At 39.4% G+C, this 26,506-nt stretch overlaps 1 protein-coding gene across 1 annotated transcript in view; it reads right to left on the reverse strand.

Annotated features, from left to right (window-relative positions):
• Positions 1-1,820: 1,820 nt before the first annotated feature.
• Positions 1,821-26,506, reverse strand: part of LOC134649775 (uncharacterized) — a 77,155-nt gene continuing 52,469 nt past the window's right edge. Inside the window, exons 4-12 of the mRNA XM_063504604.1 lie at positions 21,865-22,070; positions 20,059-20,175; positions 17,960-18,085; positions 17,076-17,222; positions 8,800-8,983; positions 5,261-5,394; positions 3,407-3,536; positions 2,754-2,844; positions 1,821-1,997 (exon numbers count right to left, since the gene is read on the reverse strand). Coding sequence (XP_063360674.1) covers positions 1,874-1,997; positions 2,754-2,844; positions 3,407-3,536; positions 5,261-5,394; positions 8,800-8,983; positions 17,076-17,222; positions 17,960-18,085; positions 20,059-20,175; positions 21,865-22,070 — 1,259 coding nt within the window. The 3' untranslated portion in view covers positions 1,821-1,873. The remainder of the gene's footprint in view (positions 1,998-2,753; positions 2,845-3,406; positions 3,537-5,260; positions 5,395-8,799; positions 8,984-17,075; positions 17,223-17,959; positions 18,086-20,058; positions 20,176-21,864; positions 22,071-26,506) is intronic.

Here is a 26,506-nt window from a genome sequence, read left to right on the forward strand (position 1 = left end):
TTTTAACTAATAACCCCTTTTGTTTGAAAAAGCGCAGTTGAAAACAAAACATTATATTGGTTATTTTTTTGACACCTATCCACAATTATATATGTTTCATGTTTAAACATTGTAAAGGTAAAACAAATCTGAATTCCAATTTTTAACTTTTTTATTTTTCCGTTTCTATACAGGGACTAAACCAATTAAAATTTTCTGTCTATACAGAAATTCTGTCTCTGAGTATTGCTTCTATAAGCAATACTCAGTTTATTAAATACTACAGTAAATATTTTAAAATCTTTGAGATTTCTTTATTCTATTCGACGGGCATAGTTACGATTTTGTATCTAATCTATAAGGGAAGACCTTTTCAAATATTTAACTATGTAACCTGAATTAATTGCACATCTCTCATAAAGATTTAGGCTGTAGAAAAATATGAAGAATATTTGACTAGCTAATTATATCATATCGTAATATGTCTTCTTATGCTACAATGTAACTTATATTTTAAATTATAAACTACTTAGATAATTTTACCAGTAAAATAATGCTAAACAAGTATATCCACTACTAAAACACTGAAAGCTACTTCTAAATAATACTATTTATTTATCTTTTAATACAAAAACGTATTTACTTAAACATTTAATACGCGCATTGTAAACATTAACAATTAAATTATAGATAACTAGTAGGTATATTTTAATTTAATAAAATCTCTTCCATTTGCTCAAATCTCATATTTGGTATTTCTTTGGTACATAGTATTATATGTCATTGATACTCTTATCCTTATATTTGCTCAAATTAATAAAATAATCGCATAAATGCATTATATGAATACACTTATAGCTGTAAAATATTTACATCGACAGAAGTGAATTGGATACCTACTCTTGGTATGGAATTTCATTGGTGTATTAGGCAGGGATCGGAACCGGTTTTTTGCAAAAACTTAGAAATAACCATATTTTTTGAATTATTTTATACTCGAAATGTAGGACTCAGTTGTGTTTTTAGGTTACGACTTCGTATTATTAGATTGCCCAATTAGAAATGAAGTAATTAGCAAAGAACGAAAAAATACCGTTTCCGTTCCCATACAAAAAATACCGGTATCCGATCCCTGGTATTAGGTAATATTTTAAAAATATTACTTATTTAAAAATTATAGGTAGTAATATATTTCATTTCATAGACTTGATAAGCATACCATGTACTTAGTTAATAATTATTTTGAGCATTTGGCTGCCGAAATGTTGGTTTCTATAATGTAACGATTAATATATATTATATGTATGTACTCGGGACAGAAAGTCTATATATTAGTAATACACAGCGTTTGGTAAATTTTAATGCCCATCTATAATATAAGTATCCTTAAGTTTACGTATAAAAACTCCCTTTTTAAATGATAAACAAATCTATCTTAATAACGAATATGAAAACCATAAAATAAAATAAAATATAAATCACCCCATTGTCCGGGATAGCATACCTTAAAAATTATATAAAGAAACGTTCTTCTGAAAGGCGTGCCACACTACCCAAATAAGAAATAATACCGGAAATCTAAATCGTAGAAGTACATAAAAAAAAACTTAAAAACATCCTTCAGAAAGGCCATAATTAAAGACATCCTTAACGCTTTACGCCATAAACAAAAAGTCATATACACGCCAAGGTCTCGGCCGCAAGCGAGCTAATGTAAACCTTACTTGAAAGTGTAAAGGTTACTTTGACAGCGTACGCCATAACAGCTATAGTTGCCCACGGCGCTGTGGGCACGACTAGTTATGACGACTTAAGGTCTTGGCGTTCAAAAGTTTAATACAAAATAAAATAAAAAGTGAAGTGTAGAGTCGTCAGCATGGGTTTGGTGGGTGGTTTAGTTGGCGGGGAAGCCCATCTTGTGCGGAACGCCCTTGAGCAGCTCGTCCTTGTAGGCGGCCAGGATGGCGCGCGACATGCTCGGCTCCGCGGAGCTCGCCTCCAGGAACTGCCGCATCAGTCTGAGGAAAAACAAGGGTGAGTCTGTTTTTAGGGTTCCGTACCCAAAGGGTAAAAACGGGACCCTATTACTAAGACTCCGCTGTCCGTCCGTCCGTCCGTCCGTCCGTCTGTCACCAGGCTGTATCTCACGAACCGTGATAGCTAGACAGTTGAAATTTTCACACATGATGTATTTCTGTTGCCGCTATAACAACAAATACTAAAAACAGAATAAAATAAAGATTTAAGTGGGGCTCCCATACAACAAACGTGATTTTTTGACCGAAGTTAAGCAACGTCGGGCGGGGTCAGTACTTGGATGGGTGACCGTTTTTTTGGTTGTTTTGCTCTATTTTTTGTTGATGGTGCGGAACCCTCCGTGCGCGAGTCCGACTCGCACTTGGCCGGTTTTTATTTTCTCGTGGTCCAGTCGATACGAATCGCTTAAGTTTTTTAAGGATACGAATAACAAAAGGTAAAAAACTCAACTAAAGCCCCTTTTGTATGTAGTGCCCAGTTTGTATGTCATAAGGCATTACGTGCAGTGCGTTCAGCCAGCAGTTTTTGAAAAATGTCCATAATACGGTTGCCAAAAAATATGAATAGCGTTCTAGAGGTCTTTCTCTAGTCACATCATCGATTGGAACCCAGATTAAACAACTTTCGCAAGATAGTTGAACAGGTCTAAAACGCAACATTAATGTAGGTAATTATTTTTTAACAAAAGCAATTAACTTGAATAGTGCTTATAATATATCTTAATAAAACTAGCGTACCGGTTAGCGGGGTTGATGCCGATGTTGTCCCGCGCCTGCATCAGCTCGGGATGGTCCCCAATGGTGTCAGTCAGCGCGGCGATCATCACGTCTAAAACAATATTCGTTATTTCTAAGTGACCCTTTACACTTTTATCTGATTTTATAAAGTTCTAGTTACCTATACATGCCCCTCTCGTCCAATTACCGTGGATGCATGACTCGTAAGATTATGTCTGACGAATACATTTGCGCGCATTCGTCTGTTATGCAAGATATTGCAGGTGCCTTTACACGCATCACAAAAAGCCAATCTTTTTGCATCCGTTGATAAATATAGGGCTACAATTTTACAAGTCTAAACTGGAAAAACTGCCCCTCTCGTCATTGGTTTGATGTTGTCTGACCAACTATTTCTTGAAAACTACTGTTAATTCCAAAAATGTGTAGGTGCCTTCGGAAATGTAGGCGGTATCAAGGATGAATATTTTTCTAATTTGCCGTCTTTTTAATGGCAGGAATGGTTGGCACAGTTCGTGATCTGAGCTATCCTTGCTCTAAATTGCAATAGTCGGCCGAACATTTAATCACGCGCGGAACTTTTTTTGTGGTTTGCGGTCGCCCATTCCCGGATAATTCTGTTACCCAGTCTGTCCCCGCTATATGAAACTCACCGAGCACTTTCTTCTCGATGGTCCTCGAGAGTTGTCCGCGCTCGGCCTCTCGCTCCAAGAACGCCATGAAGCGTTGCGTGGCGGCGCGTGCTGTCGCTGGGTCACGGGACAGCGATTGAGAGAACATCATCTGAAATAAAAATATAATCTTGAAATGTATCGACGGTGACACCATATAATACGTATCTCAATCACAAATTAATAATTACTTCTCCTCACAATACGCTGTCGAGCTGTCGGATTTCCCCGTATATTTCCAGGGAGCGTTCGGGCGGGTTTTAAAAAGCATCTTGGTATTCTTGGTGTATAATAAGTGGCACAAGAAATGTCAAGGTATCCCTAAAAACTAGAGTATGCCAGGAATTATAATATGTTGGGTAGATCCATAATAAAGTCAGTTAGTGCCCAGCTTGCGTTTTACTTATAGGACTTTCCACTGGCGCAGTCAGTAGGATTCGAACCTAAATATACGCGTCTAAACTATAATTCAGCCTTCGTCGCAGGGGCATACCCGAGTGTATCATCCGCATAATCCGCTCCTTGTACGAAGGGAGTACATGCAGGGTGATACATGAAAAGGAAATGGGAGCGCCTATAAGTGTAACTGCCGGTGTGAAGCAAGGATGCCTCCTGTCACCGCTGTTATTCATAATTCTTCTCGACGATGTGATGAGGAAAGTGATCGAAACACCAAGAGGCATTAACTGGGGTACTAAGGAACTGGATGATCTTGATTACGCCGACGACATCGTGCTGATTTCGCCATCGTTAGCCCATCTTAAAGCGAAACTTGAGAGCCTTCAAGAGGAAGCTGAAGCCATGGGCCTGCGAATCAACCGACGGAAGACTGTCAACATGCGAGTAAAATCAGATTGTGCGGATCCATTATTGCTCAAAAACGATCGCCTTGAATCAGTCTCCAAGTTTGTATATCTCGGCAGTACACTAACATGTCAGGGAGGTGCAGACGAAGACGTCGAGAGCAGAATTAAGAAGGCAAAAGCTGCATTTGCTCAACTCAAGCCTGTCTGGGACTCAAACGTTCTCACTCGCCGCGTAAAAATCTCCCTCTTCGAATCCACCGTCAAGTCCGTGCTGCTCTTCGGCTGTGAGACGTGGAGAGTGACAAAGGGGCTGACACACAAGCTACAAGTGTTTGTCAATAAGTCCCTTCGGTCGATTCTCCGCATATTCTGGCCGAAGACCATAAGAAATGAGGATTTGTGGAGTATGTGCCGACAACCTCCGGTCGCCCAAGAAGTAGCGCTGCGGAAGTGGAGATGGATCGGTCATACCCTGCGAAGAGGAGATACAAACATCGCCAGTATCGCGTTCGAGTGGCGGCCTCAGGGCGGGAAGCGAGCCCGCAAACGCCCTGTGCACACCTGGAGGCGCAGCATAGAGAACGAGCTGACAGCCGTAGGACTGAACTGGAACGAGGCCAAGATGGTTGCTCAAGACAGGAAGGCGTGGAAGGATCTTGTGGAGGCCCTATGCACCTCCGGGGTGCCCTAGGACATACAACAACAACAAACTATAATTATTATTTTTAAAATAGATAAAAATAGTTTTCTACCATGTTCCGGAAAATATTTACACGAATTCAGTGAAACGTCCAGGGTACTTGTACGTTTTATCTGGTGGGTCCAGGTTTTCATGTTACACGATGGCCGGGCCGTAGGTAACCTCGAGTTTAGATTTACTCAGTATACAAGATATCGCCTGCTTTTATTCAGGCTATCACAGGAGTACAGTCCTTGATGACAGGGTTTGTACAGCAATAAGGAATTTCAACGTGTGGGTAGATACTCGTCGTCACAGTGTAAGAAGTGGCAAGACCATAGACGACCTCACCTTAGCGAGCTGGTAGATGATCTCCTCAAGCGTGTACTCGGTATACAGGGTGTCCGCGGCTTTCAGTTTGTCCATCATCTCCTCGTATTCCTCCTCGGTGATGACTGGTCCGTCGCGGTCGTAGTCAGACGTGCCTGGAAACAATAGAGACATTAGTTGACACAAACTGTTTAGTCGCAGGCACCTATTCCTAACTAATAGGCCAATACGAATACACTGATATCAGAATGACATCTAACTGCTGCTAAGGCTCTTTAATAATGTCTTCCGTTTATTTTATTTCAGTAAATTCTTAGCAGCTAAAATCTGTTTAAAATTATTAACCTACTTCAATTTCATAGAAGGAGGAGGTTCTTTTTCATTTAGGAATAGGACACAGTGAGTGTAAGACCCGAGTGGATGCTCGAGTTGGGCGTGCAACGGGGCGGGGCGTGCTGCGTGCATGTTAAACAAATGCAAACGTATAGTAGCGGCCTTAGTGCACGCTGCTCAAATCACTTGTGAGCCCATCGCCACGCTGCACGCCCCGCCGAACGCTCTGCTTCGAGCGTCCACTCAGGCCTTACACTAAGTAACTATGTAGTCAGAGGCGCCAGATTCTCTTGAGAAGGTATTTAGCCCAAAATACGAATACGAATGCTGTCATGGCCACTTGACAGCCTGACAGGTTTGAATTATTTTTCGCTAAACGTGGGAGTCACATCGGTAGCTCTTATGGTTCTCTTCTTTCATTGGTCTTCGTTTGATCTGTACTGATAGCGACACCGTGTATAACAAGGCAACATTCATCCGAAAAATCCGAAAATATAACCAACCACAAGGACCACATCAAGGCAACAAGTTAACGAGAACTGTAACTGAATATAGGAGAGCAACTTAAAAATAGATTAAGTACACTTCAAATATTCACACCGCGTTTGGGGGTGTTAGGAAGGCAAATACAGGCTGAAAATTCATACCGCTACGTTCGCTTTAGATAAACCAATAAATGCGTTATCGGATATCATCTTTATACTGGTTTAGTGAACTATAAGTAGTGTGCTAAGCGATCGGACTATCTCGGCCCAGTATAATTCCTAACGCCAACTAACCGCAGGCTAGGGTTCGGCTTAAGTAAACCAGTATCTGTAGTAGTCTTGAGATTATCTAGTCTTCAGATTTCGTTGTCACGTCATCTATAATATTGGATGGTGTTACTTGTTAGGCACAGACCAATAGGCGGTTTTCTGTGTTGTTAGGCAAAAGCTCGCTTGGGCTAAGCGGAGGAGAATAAGATGCGTGGGTGTGTTCCCTATTCCAGGCACGCCACTGTTTGAAATTTCACGAAGTAATATTAAAGACACAAGTTACATAACGTGTGTCTTTAATATTACTTTGAGAAATTTTCAATTTTAATTTAATTAATGCGTGCGTTGATTAATTAAAGATCAAGGTCGTGTGGACATAATATTAAGTGGTAGGTATACTGTATACTTACTGTACGAAACATAATTGTTTGAGAGAAAGCTGCTTGAGTTTGATAATGAAAGTTCTGCATCATGAATCATGATATATATCTTTACTAGGTACACAGAGTTATTAATTTTTCTAAGTAGGTAGGTACCCACTCCAAGTGAATCTGAATCAGGCAATACATGCTGACCTCTAGTCTGCTGCATAAAGAATTAAAGATGCTTGCTGAATAAAGATTAACCAATTCATATAAAAAAAGACAAGACATTCCCTGTGATTTAGTTTACAACTTCACTTTAATAAAGTTATTTTAAATTGAGCATTCGGGCCGAGGGTTAAGTTTTAGGAATTTGCTTTCCTATAAACGCAAATTCCTAAACTTAACTAGGTATTACTTAGACTTTAAAAGCTACAAATCTATTCTGACATTTCTGACCAGACATAAAACGAAATGTTCCGGGACATAAAATACGGACAGTCATAATAATAAAAGTTTAATGCGTCTTTCACGAACCACTTCCCGTTTTGCACAATTTAACTCTGTCAAGTTTAGTGCTCATGCCATAAAAGTTGATTCGTGGTAATAACATTTTGCTATAGACAAGTTTAATTGGTACATGACGGTGCACTAACCACTAGGAAACTAAGGTTAGATACCTCTTTCGCTCAAACAGCATTGCAACTATTGCAAGCAGGTTTAAAGTCAGCTATACAATAAAACGTAGTTATTACAGGTCAGCAGGTACGGTAGGTCTCAAAAGACAATAAAAAGGGCATTTTCTAGCCTAACCAAATAAGAGAAAATTCTCATTACAGTGGTTAGTGACTTGGGGGTGGGTGACGGTGGTTAGGGGTAATGCTTTTTCAGGATTCTGTTTACGTCTCTAGCTGTCGTATTGAAAAGTTGAGTGTACACATTAATAATCTATTACACTTTCTATGTACTTAAACGTGTATCTTCTTAAATCTAATGTTTTATGTTGAAACCATCAAAACTTTGGCATACACAGAAGGTACGTACGGGCGGTAGAACAAAGTTACATGTGCTTGTTCATGAAGGTTCCTATACTTTAGGTATATAAATATATCACGTATCGCCTAACAAACATTGCTAATTAAACATTTCAAAACTTTCGCGTTTTGAACGCATGATACCTACTTAATAACACTTTTGAATGGTTTACATTTCGAAGCCTCGTGTGCCGTCTGTTAGAGAAATTAAAACAGAATAAATTAAAAGTGCTTACACGTACACAAGAAAATGCCGGCAAAATGCTGGGACAACGCGAGGAAGATGATGACACGTTCACAAGAAAAATAGTTACTAACATTTAAGAAGACTAATGATAATCACTAGAGGCAAAAATATATTTTATTTAATGTCGTCCAAGTTCGCATGCTCCGGCACGTGGCACTTTATCAAGAAACCGAAACATTAATTTGCGCTAATTTTCGTACATTGAAACTAAGTTTAGTCTCTGTCTAGTCTTGAAACTTTCCTTTAGCCAAGCCTTCTGTACCTCAGATGAAAAGGCTAAATTTAAGCATGGACCTAAATTTCTAATTAATAGGACTGAGGATTTAAGATTACTTGGGAGCATTGTGGTACAAAACATTTTAGGAGCACATTAAATGTTAAAAAATGGCCAGAGCCAATGTGTTATAAATTATAAAAAATACGCTGGCACATAAGTTGTACTTCTCTATCGATTTTGATTTTTTTATTCTGACTTTTGTTGAACCCCCGACGCCAAAGAAAGCGTACCTATATATTTTGAAAGAAAAAAATATATTTATAATTAGGTATATTATTAATGGCAGTAATGGCCTATAGATAAATACTTTAAAACTAGCACACATAATATGTACTACAATTTAAAACTAAAATAACACATTACAAAAGCCAGTTGTGTCAGCAAGTTGCCGGCGGAACCGCTGTACTTTGCATCGGAGAGCCCCCCAACCATTGTTTTTTTTTAACAGATAATCATTTCCGTCGAGATGATTCTTAGATAAGTATTCAAATTAACTCGCTATAGATAGAGTTGTTAATTATAATTACTCGTATGCAGTCAGAAAATACTTACCAATGATATTAGTCTGCAGCATAGGATCGAATCGCTTGACGGGGTCGGGCCTGAGTTCAGCAGGCAGCGCCATGGGCGATAGGTTGTTGCTGAGCTCCCAGTTCTTGGACGCGATAGAACGAACGATGTCCGGGCTGTTCGCGAACGGGAACGACTGGAGGGACATTGGCCGGTATTGGTAGTCCTGGAAATAATGGTTAATGAACTTAATTATTTATTTTATATCAAAGGGAAAATCTAAATTTTGTTATCTACCCCTCAGGTCCAGGGTTGTTATTAGGTAGGTACTAGCATATATTTTTCATTGATTAGTGTGTGATAATATTATGATACGCTGTGTTATATAATTACTGCGTGGAACCATGAAATCGTGGGCATTCAGTACAGCTGGGTTCTCATATTGTAAAGATAGGTTATGAGTAGGTACTGAAGTGGGGTCGGAAAGTTTCTAAAATTGCGAATTTCGCACATGGAATATTTTCGGTAACTTCTCGTATTTTTGCATAGAAATCGAAATTAGCCATTTCCGAAATGAAAGTTTCTTTTTTTCCTGTGCTTGCACATCTGTAGTTATGAATTCGTCTCCTGGGAAAACGTTGGCTATTATAATAATACCTAGCGTTTGTATGGGTGGTTGTAAGTATGGCTCGTAGACGTAGTGTTTGTGAGAGAACGGTACTTAAGGTATTCCTAGGTTAAAAAAAATCAAGTTAGAAGGAAGAATTAAGAATAGGGATTAATTTACTGTGTCAAACTGTCGAAGATTTAATATCCCGTGGATGACTTCAAGAAACCATTATTAAATCTCAAGTATGAATATCTAAATGATATTGAAGCCCCTGAAACACGACGCCTTTTTAATATTCCCAGTTTAGCGATATGGTAATTAGGTTTGAATTGGCCACTGTGGCCTTCGTGCTTACAAATATCTTATTTCAGACTCAAAAAAATTAGTTAAAGAAAAATGAGCAACTTCAGCTCAGTTGTAATTCACCGCAAAAGCAAACAGTTCTTAATGTTATCACAATTTGTACCAATCCAGCTCCGCTTTCGCATGAATACATCATAATACCTAAGTACCTACATCTGATCCCGAGCGAAGTATTTTAGGAACAATACGTAGAAAGAGCTATTGTCGAAAAGTTATTCGCGCATCGTTCGACATCTGACTTCGGGCTCCTTCAGGTCGGATATTAGTTTCTATAACGTGATATACGAGTACGACGTTAGAGCCTTCGCAATTTATCGTACATTGTTCACGATAGGTACCTATATTATTTTTTCATGTCTACTGTTCGGAAAGTTCACTTTTCATATGTGCCTACAACTGGGATGAAACGCTTTTGCTGACTATGTAATTGTTAATATTTGAAGCGGGTCAAAAGTGATGCATTTCAGCCCTAGAAAGTTACTTTCAAAGTACGATGTAGGTATATAAAATTTCTTTTATTTTGCGAACCTGAGTTGAGTTAGGCTATATTCATAATTGTACAACGAGTAATAGACTCTACTTAAAAGGAAATGATTCAAACGAGCTAGGGACCAGAGCAAATGGAAAAGCACTGTAGAGGATGCCAAGACCGAGACAAAGGGTTGTTGCGCCACAGGAAGTAAGAAGTAAGTAAGATTTAAACGAGCGCATTCAAGTAGAACAATTTGGGCCCGATTCTGATTTTGAAATAGACATCTATTAGATATCTTTTAGACATCACCAAGATACGATAACGATAATGTTTAAGATCTAACCTGTCAAATTTGATATTTGCGCGATTCTGGAGATACTCTTGAACGATTACCACAAGATATGACTTAGAGATCCAATTCACATCTAATTAGAGATGCACCAGATATCCGGTTACTATCCGGTATCCGGCCGTTATTTTGGGATCCGGCCGGATACCGGATAGTGACCTACTATCCGGCCGGATACCGGATAGTAATATTAACACATTTTGGGGTAAAAAATGGAATCTAAAAAACAGCTGCATAATGCTAACGACACAGTAGATAGAAATGAATAAGTACGTAACCAATGTCACACAATACACTTATATGTTTACACAAAAATACGCGCGCGCACTTGTAACTATAAACGAACTTATTACGTAATGACACTAATGACATGATAAAACTCGTTAGGGCGATTGTGCACTACAATGAATTTTACTGTCCAGCAGTCCGAGTTTTTACGGTTCGATATGGCACGCCATTAAATGTATATAGTAGCTTGTGCACTAGACGTAATTTTACCGTCCGACATTTTACTTTTCCCCATTTCGGACAGTTTTTTTCCGGTCCGAGATGACAGTTATGAAAAACGTGTTTATATGCTTGTGCACTGCGTCTGGAATTAGTATAATTCATGACTTGGCCGAGCGGGGGCGGGCCTCTCTTTTAGTAAAAAGACGGACAAGTGCACAAGCCAATCATCCGTTTTTTTCATGACACTGCGCCGCACCTGCGAGTAAAAAGACGGACAAGTGCACAAGCCAATCATCCGTTTTTTTCATGCCATATCGGACCATGAAAACTCGGACTGCCGGACAGTAGAATTCATTGTAGTGCACAATCGCCCTTACGATCCTAGAAATGTGTCCGCGCGAACGTTCACTACGAAACAGGTCGAATCCTGCACAACGCGCACCTGCAAAACTCAAAATATAGGTATAGTCCCGCCGGCCGAATATCCGGCGGCCGGATACCAGATATTCGGCCAGTGTCCAGGCCGGATATCCGGTATCCGGTATCCGGCCAAACAACTATCCGTTGCATCTCTACATCTAATAGATATCTAACGCTATCTAACGTAAAAGTGACATTGGTTGCCCGAATTGCGCTGCAAAAGAGAACTAGTTGAAATCTAAACTATAACGTATCTAAAATGGATCTTATACCTACGCGTCGTCTCTTGTGAATATCTTGAAGTTCGAATACGGCAGTTTATCTGAGAAAAGCTCGTACGTCTATTTGACTAACTAAATGAATTATACACGAAAGGCGGACGCGTGGCCGCCCTAATCCAATTTGTTTTACATAATAATATATTATATAATTAACAAAATAAACCTTGTTACTGCTGGGTACGTCATGGTATGGAGCTTTTATCAAATCAATTAACTCTCAACGTTCCATGAGAGTCTACCCTAGATAAATAATATAATGTGCCTCCCTCATGGCCAGATAGCTGACTGCAGTTCTATGTTCTGAGCGAAACGAAGTTAAGTCTAGTTATTGGAAATCAGAAAGCCATTTAAGCTTAAAGTTTCTTTCTTTCAGCTTTATTTTTTTTCTGCGAAAAAACATTATGAAAATGTTGAGAGCATTTCTTTTCAAAGCTGAAATGTGCTATAATGAGGTCCCCAATAAGAAGTATTAGTAACTGCTACCTATTAAAAGCAAACAAGTTTCATAATAAATTTTTCAATGCTAAATTTTGTACTTACATACACTGCTTTATCTACACACATAATATTATAAGCTCTCTATGATAGTAACGAAAATAGCAATGCAAGTTCATTAACCGTCTAAATGGGGCTTTAGAAAGTTCGAATCGATTCCGTCAGATTGTCAGTCATCAATAACAGAGCCGTGTTATTGATGACTGTAGGTACACGGACAACCGGTGACATAACCCGCCATAACCGTATTGCCTAATGAAACACTTAATTAACTCGGACAGCGATCAAAAATCCGGCTAAGTGAAAACGTAGCTTAATGGTTACGAGGGCTGCTAACCACGGCACTCTATTTTTATCACACCCTAGTCATAAACGTAGATTAAACCTTTATGTTACCTATTCGGGTCATATTGCAGGAATGGGGCCAATCTTGACGAAATTGTGACAACCTTAATGTGCCCGTATGTACCTAATCCATATAACTGACGTCACCAATATCATAATGCTATAACTTATAAGATTTGTTTTAACCTTTTCGACGCCGTTTCAAACAAAAAAGCTGTCACTCAGATGCCACGTTACCGAAGTGTCAAAACTGAAATTGAACTTTATGCATATGCAATGCACCTAGGTCTATGTTGCTCTGTGGTCTATGACCGATTAATACGTCTTTGGCGTTGGACCTGCGGTGCATATATATCGGTCATTGGCTTCCAAAAGGTTAAAAGAGTTTTGCTTAGTTTTAAACTATGCGCTATGTATATGTAAGTCAATCTATCGTTTGCAGCCTAATTGTATAAGAAACTAAATTGTTATTATAATTTCATTTGGACCGGTAGACCTTCTAGAGCTATTCTGCTTTTTTAAAACTGTAGGTAGAGAGTCTGGTAAAAACAATTTGTTGGTATAAAATTACAGTTTTAAATTACCTAAATTTTAAAGTACCTACGTCACGTGTAAATAGCCTAGAAGTACAATTTAAATTATTAAATATTTCGCTATTTGGGTTCTAGTTGACAGACGGATTGTCCAAAAGGACAAAAGCTGCTGATATTAGGTATCAAGTAGCTCGAAAGTAGGTCAGCGATAAAGAAAATGGGGCGCATAACAATAGTCCTTTTAACGAAAATGCACGTGGAATGCGTACCTCTACTACTACGTGTGTTGTATTGTACCTCCTTTTTTTTTCGGGAATATAGGCAAAATAAAGGAATTTACCGCCTAGAATTTTAAACTCTCGGCTATAGGTCGTCTGCCCATACATCTACCTGTTGAGCTAACTATAATGTACAAACATGCGATCGCGGTAAATATTTTTTCATCAATTTGTAATTGGAATCGGCCTCCCGGTGAATGTATAATTCGTGTTAATTACGATCATGAATTTTGTATTGAGTCGTCCATGTTTTTACGTAAGCTCGTATGTATCATATTTCATAATACAAAACGTATAGAGCACAATCGCAATTCGCCGTTTGTTTTACTTAAGAAAAAAAGTACAACCAGATCCCTTAGACTTATCAATACTACTTCGTTACAAACGTTTTGCAAAGAAGAAAACCTGAACGAAAGATGTCACTGTCGACCTTACTGTCACCCCTATAATTACTATCACTCTGTGAATGGACTGTAAGCCAGCTTTTAGTGTCCGATGACACGCTCCACAGTTCATTCAACTACACATTGACGCAACGAAACTCAGGCGGCATCCGGGGGGCTTGTGAGTTCTATTAAAATGAGGCCGCAATCGCTCATTTGTCCACGTTTAGCATTTGCCCTTACAAAATTTAGGAGTTTAAATTGGCTGTTTTTAACACGCTTTTATTAGGTCGACCTGTATGTAACTATGTAATGGAATCTAAGGTAACTAATTTAACCATCTTCCAAGGATCGTAGCGTCATGAAAATTGGCAGCTGTATGTAGTTCTGATGACAATACAATGATATGGTACTGTCGAACTGATCTGATGATGGAGCCGGAAGATATGAACTGGAACTTCATGATGGAACATCGTATCATAGCTGTGTTTGGATTTGTTAGAAAAGTCTTGTAATGAACTTTGACCACGATTAGGTTTCAAGGTCTGATGATGAAGCCGGAAGATAGGCACTGGTATTCCATGATGGAATATCGTATCATAGTCGTGTTTGCACTTGTGAGAAAGGTCACGTAATGGACTTTGAACACGATCAGGTTTCAAGGTTATAACAAAGCTATTATATATTGACTTGTAAATAATGATGTAAAGCGTGTTTTTCTAGTGTTTTTTTAACTATTAATTTTTTGTAAAATAATGTAGGATGCAACTGAGTGATAAGATTTATTTGAGTATTTTAAAAGTAAAAGAGCGTGTGGGCGTTTCATAAAAGCATCAGTTTTAAATTCTCATTTAGATGGTGCGAGAACTCACATTCGAGTTTCATTACATTACAGACCAATGAGATTATCGCAATGGTCCGACACCCGCAAGCCAATTCTAGCTCAATCTAAATGAGTTAATTTGAAAGGATCGAGTTTGTTAGTAGGTAGTCTATGTCAGGATTTAACCCTTCACTTCTGACGAAAGCCTTTCATTCAACGTTTCCTTGGCACCGGTCTGCAGCTTTAAAAGGGAGTTTTCGGTACCCCGCGACCAAATGTTGGAATAACATGCCACCACCAATTCCTCAATTAAAGAGCAAAGCAATTTTCAAATATCTTCAACTTCTTAACCAACAAAAGCAACAATGTTAAATACCATATGCCCTAAACTCTACCAAACAGTTACCTAATACGTTACCAAATGACCAAAAAATACACACACACACCTGTACATACACTCATGTAAGTACATACACTCACTCAATAAGGTAGACGTCACACACAAATTGCACAGTAGTTTTTCTTACATTTCTTGCACCAACTGTTAAAAATTAGGGGTTGCATATTTTTAACAAGCTTTTATTAGGTCGACCTGTATGTAACTATGTAATGGAATCTAAGGTAGCTAATTTAACCATCTTCCAAGGATCGTAGCGTCATGAAAATTGGCAGCTGTATGTAGTTCTGATGGCAATACAATAATATGGTACTATCGAACTGATCTGATGATGGAGACAGGAGGTGACCATAGGAACTCTGTGATGAAACAATGCAACCTAATTGTTTTAGGGTTTTTTAGAATTGTCTCGATGAGTATTAGTTGTCTTTCGTAAGAAAAATAGTCAGCGATAAAAACTTGTACCAAAAATGAAATTTTTGCCAAAAACTTATTATTATATAAGGTACTGGCAGAATACCAGCGATGTGACTTGCCGCATCACAATGTTGAGCCAGCGCCTTTTCTGGGTCACGACACATGGCTTCTTAAAGTAATAGTTAATAGTTTTTAGTAATTAAGTTGTTTTTGCATGTTCTTATCTTGTACTTTTAATGTCATATATGTTGTCTATGCCATGTATGTTGTGGGTATGAATAAATAAATTATCTATCTATCTATCTATCTACACAGCGTGGATCGATCACGGACGCTGATGAAAACAAATTTACATTGAAGATGAAGTTGTTTGCGACGAACGCTTTAGTAATGAGTTATAATAAATTAACATTTGGTAATTCTTTGAATAAAATAGACGGAAAGGGAACTGCGCCAGACTGATTCTGATAAAAGTTAAGCACCGTAAAGTCGGGTTACTTTAGCCCTGGAGGGTAACTTTGGCCATTGAGATTTACTTGGTCCAGGTTATATAATTGCATAGTGCATAATTATGGAAATATGCCATGTTTAGCAATATGCCAGGGTTTAGCTAACCATTGACGTTTTTATGTTTTTTCTTAGACCCTTTTAAATGAGGTTTTCATGTGGGTCAAAGTAACCCGAGTTTACGGTTTTTTTTTCTATGGGAGGTGTTCATTTTTTATTCTTCTTCTTCTTCTTCTTGTTAGGGGCTATATAAGGCTCCAAAGCCTATGTATCACTGCGACCATCGCTGATCTATTGTGATCGCCACCTACTACAACTCTCGATCCAAACATGCAACTTCAAATAGCTGCAGGATCTTTTTGAACTCGAGAGACTTTACCTCCTCCGGGCGCAATATGTGCCCGCCCAGGATTAAGTCACGAGTACGCATTAGGCAAGGGCACTCTGTGAGGATGTGCAAGGGCGTCTCCTCTGCCTCCATACAGAGTCTGCACCGCCCCATGTCACGTTTCCCCATGGTGTGCATGTGCTTATTTAGGCAACAGTGCCCAGTAAGCACCCTTACCAAGTTGCGCAGTTGGTTCCTAGACAGCGCTAAGGCGTTCGAGGACGCCTTTTTGCTGAAGGCCTTGATAAGCGCTTTGGAATGGTTCAAACCTGTTGTTTCCCTCCAGAGTTGAATTGTTGTGTATTGACAGTAGGTCTTTAGGGTGAGCCGCGTTAGGCTTTTGGGGATACCACAAAACGGCTCAGGACTGTAGTTTATCCCTTTAGCCCCTGCTCGCGCGAGCTCGTCGGCCTTTTCATTTCCTACGATACCCGCATGCCCTGGGACCCAACGTAGAACAACTTTGTTCCTGGCTCCAAGGTTGTTCAATAGTTGCCTGCAGTTCTCAACCAGCCTCGATGTGGTGACATCAGAGGTTAGGGCTAAGAGTGCCGCCTGGCTATCCGAATGGATATAGATTGTGTGATCATTTTTTATTGGTAATATGTGTTTTCAAATTAATACTTAAACGGCATTCTTTTGAACGTTTTTTGTTAATTTAATGTTTAGGTGACTTCTCTTCATATGTATGTGTTGTTTGTGCGTATTATGGTAAGATCTGTGAGTACCTATGAAGTGTCTGTTAGTCGATGATGACCTTTATGTCTCTGAATATATGGTTGGCTTCTGTACCAACAGTTCAGTTACCTTGTTAGCTTGCTCCATCAGCAGACTCCTAAGCTTCTCCTGCTGCGCCGTTTCCTCTGCTCTAACGTTCTGCGAGTAGTGTGCTCGTAGGTAGTCGATGTTGAACTTAATCTCCTGGAGAAAAGCGATGGCTTCTTCCTTGGACATCTGGATAGATAAAACAATGTTAGAGTTCTGTTTTCAAATTCATTCACCGGTCTCAAAGTTTCAGAAAACTATTCACGAAAGTGAGCCCGTTAAAACGCTAGATCTAGTTTTGTGGCTTAAACAAATTTATAAATGTTTTGAGCTAACTGTATAGCGGAATTTCAAAATTAAAAGAATAATTTCACCAATGCACTTCAAAGCTGGCAAACAAAACTGATCAATCACTGACGCTCACAGCTCAACTATACCAATTTATTCATTCCTTTATGTCTGCATAGAATAAGCTTAGCTGGTTATCAGCACGGTAAGCACGCACCGTTAATCGCTAATGCAAACATTTGTGGCTATACTAATTTTGTTGGAGAGCAATTTCACTACCACCACACGTCTGGAATTTTTGATGTGAAAACTTCTTTAGCGGCGCTGTGCACTTTTTGAGGTGGGGAAAAAATGTAAAACTCGCGATAGATCACGTGACCGTAAGACGGACACGTGACCTGATCGAACAATGTCATTGAGTTTTTCTTTATTGATTTAAATGCCATCTAGTGAGTTTCCCTCTAACTGGTATTAATATAACTCGAGTACTAACAGTGATGTGCTTAGGGGTTTCAAGTAATGCGACGAAAACGCTAGATGGCGTTAACCTTAATTATACAGACATTTTGCACTAGTCATTGAGTTTTCACTTCTGCCGGCACTCCCGGAGTGCAACCCGTTGTTTTTTTTAGACTTACCATTCCTTCCTGCAGGAACTCTTCTATTGCTGCAGTCACTCCGCGCTCGTCTCCAGTCCAGAACACGTACTCCGCCATGTCCAGAGGAGAGTACTGAACGCCGGCGTACGAAGCGTAATGATCAATCTAGAAGAAAATACATCTCATCAATATAAAATATGGAGACAATGTGCATTTAACGATTAACTGAAGATAATAATATCAGGCGGTCTAGCATGAGTTGCGTTCTAGCGCGCGAGTCCATACTTCAAGTCGCGCTAGATGTATGGAGTCGCGCGCGATAATACTCATGCTAGCAGATCAGATTAAATCAGAATCAGGTCCGACGTCAAGGAGATAGCATGAAGAACTCGACGCCTGGTGGAAATCTCCTCAAGAGATCCGGAAACGTGGATGAAGAAGAGGTGGACTTTTGCCCAGCAGTGGCATACTCTATTTTATTAAAATTTAACAATAATTAAATGAACCTTAGATCATTTTATATTACGGGATTCTCAATCTCACATTTTTTTCATATAAGCAAAACTAGGTTAATTTAAAACTACGCGCAACTCAATTAACTCTTTGAGCGCTAGGTCACATTCATTTGCTCATCTAACTCTTCTCTCAATGTCATGAAGTATTTGAACTGGAATGCCTACATAGATAACCCCAATTATGAGTTGCTCAAACTTTGATCATTTTTTCTATCCAATGAGCAATAAAATTATGAAAGCCACGAAAGTACACACCCATATTATTATATTAAGTAAAGGAATATTATCTCTGGGAACTTTGGCCATTTACGAATTCAACCAAACCACAACATAAAACAAGGCTACAGTGAACCGAATTCTATAGAGAAAGTTAGGCACTTGATATGAGGTGTTAAGTAAATTTAATTTTAAACCCAAAACAAAACAGTTCATCTTTACTATGCTCATTCGAATTCTGTGTTCAGCTTCCGCTGTGATAATATTAAATTCATTAGTATAATACTAATCTATAGATCATATATGTTAAGAAAATAAACAAATAGAAGAAGCGTTAATGGCTTAATGATCGATCAGTACGTCACCGTGAAAACTTTCTTACAGCTTTACGGCTAAGAAACTTTAACCATAACTTGTTTGGGATATTTGTCGAAATTTGGGCTTCAAAAGCGAGAAACACTATAGCTAATAAGTAATCATTATAGTTTGTGTTTTCTCTGACCGTCTCTCTCCACTTATAGGTCTTCGTCTAAGAACGAATCGTGTCAAGTTACGGTCTCAAGTTTAAGTTAAACGCTCGGCAGCCAATATAATTGCCGCGCTCAATTTGACCTACTCTGCCGTGGCGACTTTGACACCAATAATAACAAGGTCCATATAATTGCTCTAATTCTTAAGGGAGGATAATTCTGATTAATGTTGCGCAATTTGTGGGTTATCCTTGAATTCCAACGACGTGTTAATAGTTACACGTGTTTACGATTTCGCTTAAACGGATCATTTTTGGCTTCTCATAATAAAACCTTTTCAATATTTTTTAGTAATATTTATATTCCAGTGGTATTATACCTAAAAGGATTGGAACTGTCAAAAACAAAAAATGGCAAATTAAATTAATTTAACGGTGTAACTCACGTATTTTTAGCCACTCCCGCGATACGTTTCGGAGAGCCAGCGTCTCCATTTTCAAGCACTACAGTGCTCAGCACCAGATCACACTTTTTTTTTTAATAAGTACAATTTTTTTTCATGTTTGACGATCCTTTTGTGAAATTCTTAAATTAGTGTTAAATTTGATTTGCATAATAATCCAATATTATTATGGAATAATAACATCAATAAATTGCTCTGATAATTAGCTTAAGATAATATATATGTTACGATTCATAAGTGCTTGTTGCTAGACCTACATGAATAAAGTATATTTTGAGTTTGTGTTCACGTTACATCGGCGCTCCGCGTACTATCGCACGTCGTATAGGGCGCGCGATCAGACCAACAGCAACCGTAAAATTACCTACTTTACTTTACTTTATCTACTTATGTTACTATGACTATAACGACTCACGACAGTTTATATTCGACATAGCAAATTGTTATTAACTGTAGTGACAAGAAGGAGCTTACATTGTTCTTAGTTTCCTTGGTGATGTCGGCGTTGAAGGCGCGCCGGATGGCAGTGTGGCCGTCCTTCTGGTTGGTGGCCGTGCCCGGCTGCACCAGGCGAGCCGCTCCATGGAACACCTGGGAGAAACAATAAGCTTTTCACACCTCCTATTCAGAAAAGAGCTTTTTCTTCCCTGCTAGGAGGGATCAAAGTGGCACTTTTCCTCCCTGCAGGAGGGATCAAAGTAACACTTTTCTGTTCTAGTACACTATTTTTAAATTTTCTTGCATATTCTTTTTTTAGCTTAAATAATCTGTTTAAGCATCACATTGTGTCAACACTAAGATTTTTTTATTTTCCTCATAGTTGATGTGAAAAGCAGTATGTGTCACACGGTATCAAAATTATTTTGTCTTGGGCGTTAACACTTGAATCCCTCATTACGCTCAGGATTCTACTTTAGAGTCCCGAACGTAGTGAGGTATTGTAGAATCCATCGCTTCATTCAGAATTCAATGTACGCCCTTGACGGAAATATATCATTTTGATCCCTTGTAACACAAATTACTATTACACACTTTGAGGAGAATATACCTGTATGGGTCCATACAAAAACTTTGACTTTGAGCTCTGGTTATCAACTATTTTCTCATTTAACACATACACTGCTCCCAAGAGAACCCACCTAGCGGATCGCTGGCCGTGAATGTCAGTCCAATTCGAACGTACACTGACATCAGAATGATATTTGAATTATGTTATATCCAACGTGGCAGTGTGATGGGCACCTTTGCACCCGGTACAGCTCGCGGAGGTCTTTTTGATTAGTTTATTTGTAGTCTATTAATTAATTTACATATTTTTAAGTAATTTTTTAAGGACTGTATTATTAACGAAATTTGCTGAATAAATTATCTATTTATGTTATACAATAGTTACGTACTGCAACTCGCATTGAATTGATTGATCGCATTGATTGTAATTAGTAATATTATTATTGTGTTATACTCGTAATTAGTAACATCCTCGCCTGTGGGCAGAATCGTGTCAACCGCATTAACATGCGAGCGTCACAGTAATCACAGTATAGTCAACACAATCTCTCTTAACTAGTTAACTATTAGTCTAGGACTCTAGGTAGTCACAAATCTTAGCGGTGACATCCTCGTTAGCAGGATTAGTTGCGTTAACTACACTGACATGCTGTACAGTACAGTGGATGTCTAAATGAATTGTATACTAGAGAGACGTGTGTCTTGCATTAGTGGTGACCTCGTCATTAGCAGTCCATAGTCGAACGTCAGATAGACTTGCGTCAGATAGATGAGCTTGGATTTTAACAGGTACTGAGCTGCAAAATTGCATGGACACATAGTGAATGAATTCTTTCATGAAGTGTCCCTGCAAAATTTTGCAGCGGGGTGTACCTGATGTTGAATATCTTTGGCAACACAAGCGTCTTGACTATTAGTTTATCGAGTCACTAACCTTAGTAGTGACCTCGCCAGCAGGCATTGTCGCGTCAACCACACTGACATGCGAGCCCTCTTGAACCATCGTGCGGTGGACGCCCTCGGAAGGCACGTCCAGTTTCGCAGGAACGTAGATCTTGACTGAACCTGACTAGCGTTATACTGGAAATGTATTACCTTAGTAGTGACCTCCTCGCCAGCAGGCGTTGTCGCGTCAACCACACTGACATGCGAGCCCTCTTGAACCATCGTGCGGTGGACACCCTCGGAAGGCACGTCCAGTTTCGCAGGGACGTAGACCTGATAGTGATCTATTGACTGAACCTGACTAGCGTGATACTGGAAATGTATTACCTTAGTAGTGACCTCCTCGCCAGCAGGCGTTGTCGCGTCAACCACACTGACATGCGAGCCCTCTTGAACCATCGTGCGGTGGACGCCCTCGGAAGGCACGTCCAGTTTCGCCTGAGCGTGGACGATGGGCTTCTCTCCCGGCGCCGCGTCTGCCGAGGCGTGTTGCTCCAGTCGAGATATCAATTCACCGTTGGATTTCACTGCATCTAAAAAGATAATACTCGTAATGTTTTGATACGTTCTTAAAGACGCATTCAGAAAATAAAATGTTCTAACAATTTTGATGGATGTTTTAATATCAGTGGTTAAGGTACGTATTGGTGTCTTATTGTACAACAGGGTTTGTATAAGCGGGCTGATTAGATACCTCATACGATTTCAATCTATTAGGTACCTACCAATAAAGTTAAAGACTGTCTAAATTTCTGGCACTTTGTCCGTATCGATATTAAATACCTTGACTGTAGCTGTATACTATTAGTGTATATGTCGCAGGGAAATGATCAAAACAGAGATTTGAACAAATCTCTAAGGGATATGATCAAATCACGCAGGATGTTAAAATGGCGAATCCATATCATCATTTCCCTAGAAAAATTCAGTCATTTGACCAAATCACTGACTCTGTTTAGTGAAAAGACAAAATCGGCCAATAAACGCGAAACGCTTTTTCATTTCACTAGATTTGTTTAGGAATTTGACAAAATCCCTAACCACGACAGTAAGTTGACGAAACGAACTCAAAAAGTCAACTAGTTTTATCATTTCGCTAAACAGGTTTAGTGAAATGATAAAGTCTCAACTGGAAGATGGTATAATTATGGTGATTTGATTGAATCTCTGAACGGTTTAGTGAAATGACGAAAGCAAGTACAGAATACAACAGTTTACTCTCTACAGTTAAGCGATTTGATCAAATCTCTGACTAGATTAAGTAAATTTTTTTGAAAATAACTGCACGTGCACGTGCACGTGTGAAATAATTAATTTGAAGTAGAGGAAAGTACTCAATTAAAATTACGTTTACGCACTTGTAGCTTCGTTTTTCATTACCGTCAAAACTGGCGACTGGCAACATTACCATCAGAAGGTAACTTTACCATGGTCTATTGTAGTAAGAAAGTATGGTATAATTATAATAATTTAAAAAAGACAATCCCTCTTAATAATTAATTATTATGTTTCATTTTACAACCACCTATTCTTGTATCAGATTAAAATAGCTGGTTTAATAAACAACTTTGATACAATACTATTGACATTTTATTTTACCATTTCACTTAATCTAGTTAGAGAGTTAAGCGATTTGATCAAATCCAAATCGCTTAACTGTAGAGTAAACTGTTGTATTCTGTACTAGCTTTCGTCATTTCACTAAGCCGTTCAGAGATTTAATCAAATCACCATATACCATCTTCCAGTTGAGACTTTTATCATTTCACTAAACCTGTTTAGCGAAATGATAAAACTAGTTGACTTTTTGAGTTCGTTTGGTCAACTTACTGTCGTGGTTAGGGATTTTGTCAAATTCCTAAACAAATCTAGTGAAATGAAAAAGCGTTTCGCGTTTATTGGCCGATTTTGTCTTTTCACTAAACAGAGTCAGTGATTTGGTCAAATGACTGAATTTTTCTAGGGAAATGATGATATGGATTCGCCATTTTAACATCCTGCGTGATTTGATCATATCCCTTAGAGATTTGTTCAAATCTCTGTTTTGATCATTTCCCTGCGACATATACATTGTTAACATGGTAGCTCGTGGGCGTACTAACACATGCCAAGCCATTATCAGTGTTAGCATAACAACCTCGCTATAACGTTGTGACTGGTCGTATGCCTATTACATACCTAGTATTAACCTAATTTGTTCATTACAAAACACACAAACTAGAAAGAAATACCTTGAATACTAAAATCCCTTTCAGTCGCATATTTCATACATGATTCTAATGAATAATGTCACAATTACAACTTGAAGTGCACGTTTCGTATTTCACCACTTGTGGTTTCATTAAATATATAACCCACTATAAATTTTTTGCTATTTAGATTAATAACTTGCGTAAAATAACCATCACAAGTTGAAACTAACCCAAATATGTGAACTTTTGGCATTAGAATGACAGTGACATTGACAGCGTGACGTTCGGTCGTATTGAAGTCTGAACTCCTAGTACAGAGTTAATACAAACAGTCCAAAACGCCTAAGATTTTAAACTTCCCGCTATGTTTTGAGTATGTTTGCTACTGGTGAACGTAAAATACTTCCACACAGGAGTGTTTTTCGGAAAGAGACTAAAAGTATCCCAAAGTAAAATAATGCTTGCAGGTTCGTGCGTGTAGAGGGGCCATAAAGCGTTCTTTTTTATTATAATTTAGTCTACTCAAACTGACTACCCGATTATTGCCTGTGAATGTGTGCGTAGACGTCATTGAGAATATCTCCGTCTTTCTCTAAGACGCAAGCGTGAAAGGGATAGATCTTGGTAGCATCGAACTTTACGACTTTTGACCTCTTCCTCGGTTATGGTAGCCTGGTACTTTTGGTAAACATTTGTCTTAATAAATCACTGGTCGTCGGTTGCATATCGCTAATAGGTACGGGGCAAATGACCTCTTCCTCAGTCATGGTATCCTGGTACTTTCTGATTAATGTTTGTCTCGTTATGTCGCCATTATGTCGCCAGTATGTCGCCAGTATGTCGCCGTTATGTCGCCGTTATGTCGCCGTTATGTCGCCATTATGTCGCCGTTATGTCGCCGTTATGTCGCCATTATGTCGCCAGTATGTCGCCGTTATGTCGCCATTGTGTCGCCAGTATGTCGCCGTTATGTCGCCGTTATGTCGCCATTATGTCGCCATTGTGTCGCCATTGTGTCGCCGTTATGTCGCCATTGTGTCGCCGTTATGTCGCCGTTATGTCGCCATTATGTCGCCGTTATGTCGCCGTTATGTCGCCGTTGTGTCGCCAGTATGTCGCCGTTATGTCGCCAGTATGTCGCCGTTATGTCGCCATTATGTCGCCAGTATGTCGCCGTTATGTCGCCAGTATGTCGCCGTTATGTCGCCAGTATGTCGCCGTTATGTCGCCGTTATGTCGCCAGTATGTCGCCGTTATGTCGCCATTATGTCGCCAGTATGTCGCCATTATGTCGCCAGTCGCCATTATGTCGCCAGTATGTCGCCATTATGTCGCCAGTCGCCATTATGTCGCCAGTATGTCGCCAGTCGCCATTATGTCGCCAGTATGTCGCCGTTATGTCGCCAGTATGTCGCCATTGTGTCGCCATTATGTCGCCGTTATGTCGCCATTATGTCGCCGTTGTCGCCATTATGTCGCCAGTATGTCGCCGTTATGTCGCCAGTATGTCGCCGTTATGTCGCCAGTATGTCGCCGTTATGTCGCCGTTATGTCGCCATTATGTCGCCATTGTGTCGCCATTATGTCGCCGTTATGTCGCCAGTATGTCGCCGTTATGTCGCCAGTATGTCGCCAGTATGTCGCCAGTATGTCGCCAGTATGTCGCCATTATGTCGCCGTTATGTCGCCAGTATGTCGCCATTATGTCGCCAGTATGTCGCCAGTAAAAGAGTATAAAAGGCAGGAGCGGACCGCCGGTATTCATTCATTCTTCAACCATCGGCTAGCAGTGACTCTGGTTCTCGGGCGTTTAAATATTCGGTGAGCAAAGTTCCTCTACTACTGTTACTATGTTTGTTTTTGCCGGGAATTATCCTGGTGAATTTAAACGTGGAAATGGTGTCTGTGTTTGGTTTTACGGGGACAATATCGTCGTAAAGCTGATCTTAGACTTTTGTGGAGATTCTTTGTTACCGTGTACGGGATTTAAATATAGTGAAGTTTCCTACGCAGTGTTTTTCTAAGTGCCGCCACGTTATGCAGGGACAATATCGTTGCATAGCAGGGACTTGGAAAGCGTGTCTGTGTTTAGTTTTACGGGGACAATATCGTCGTAAAACTGAACTTGGGCTATTGCGGGGATTCTTTGCTACTGTGTGGTGTTATAGTGAAGTTTTCTACACTGTGTTTTCTAAGTGCCGTCACGTTATGCAGGGACAATATCGTTGCATAACAGGGGCTTGGAAGGCGTGTCTGTGTTTGGTTTTGTGGGGACAATATCGTCATAAAACTGAACTTAGATAGCGGTGTTTAAGGGAATTTCACTTCTGTGTTTAGTTAGTTTGATTTTGTGAGTAGTTTGGTTTGGAAAATTGAACCTAGTTATTTTAGAGTTTTACTATGGGGTCTTTTGCTATATAGTTTAAAACCAGATCATTGTTTGGACTGACTGTTTGTCCGACTGGACCGCTCACCCCTAGCGGTGTTAAATGTGAGCTGTCTAGGAGTCTTTTTGTTCCAAGATGAGGGTTATCTTGGCACCTTCTCTTTACCAACATAGAAGGTGAAAAACGTCTCCCTCCTTAGCTTTCCAATGTCCAGCTGTTAGATGAATAATGGGGATGTCACGTGCGCATCATCCGGAGTAATCTGGGCCCATTTGAAATCTACAGTATTTGGAGGCTTCGTATATTAAATATATTTATTTATACCACTTATATACATAATAGGGCCCTGTCTTACCCATGTTGCCACCCTGCCTTTGTGCAACCCGCCAT

The sequence above is a fragment of the Cydia amplana genome, chromosome 7 (genome assembly GCF_948474715.1).
Source record: "Cydia amplana chromosome 7, ilCydAmpl1.1, whole genome shotgun sequence".
NCBI classification, from domain to species: domain Eukaryota; kingdom Metazoa; phylum Arthropoda; class Insecta; order Lepidoptera; family Tortricidae; genus Cydia; species Cydia amplana.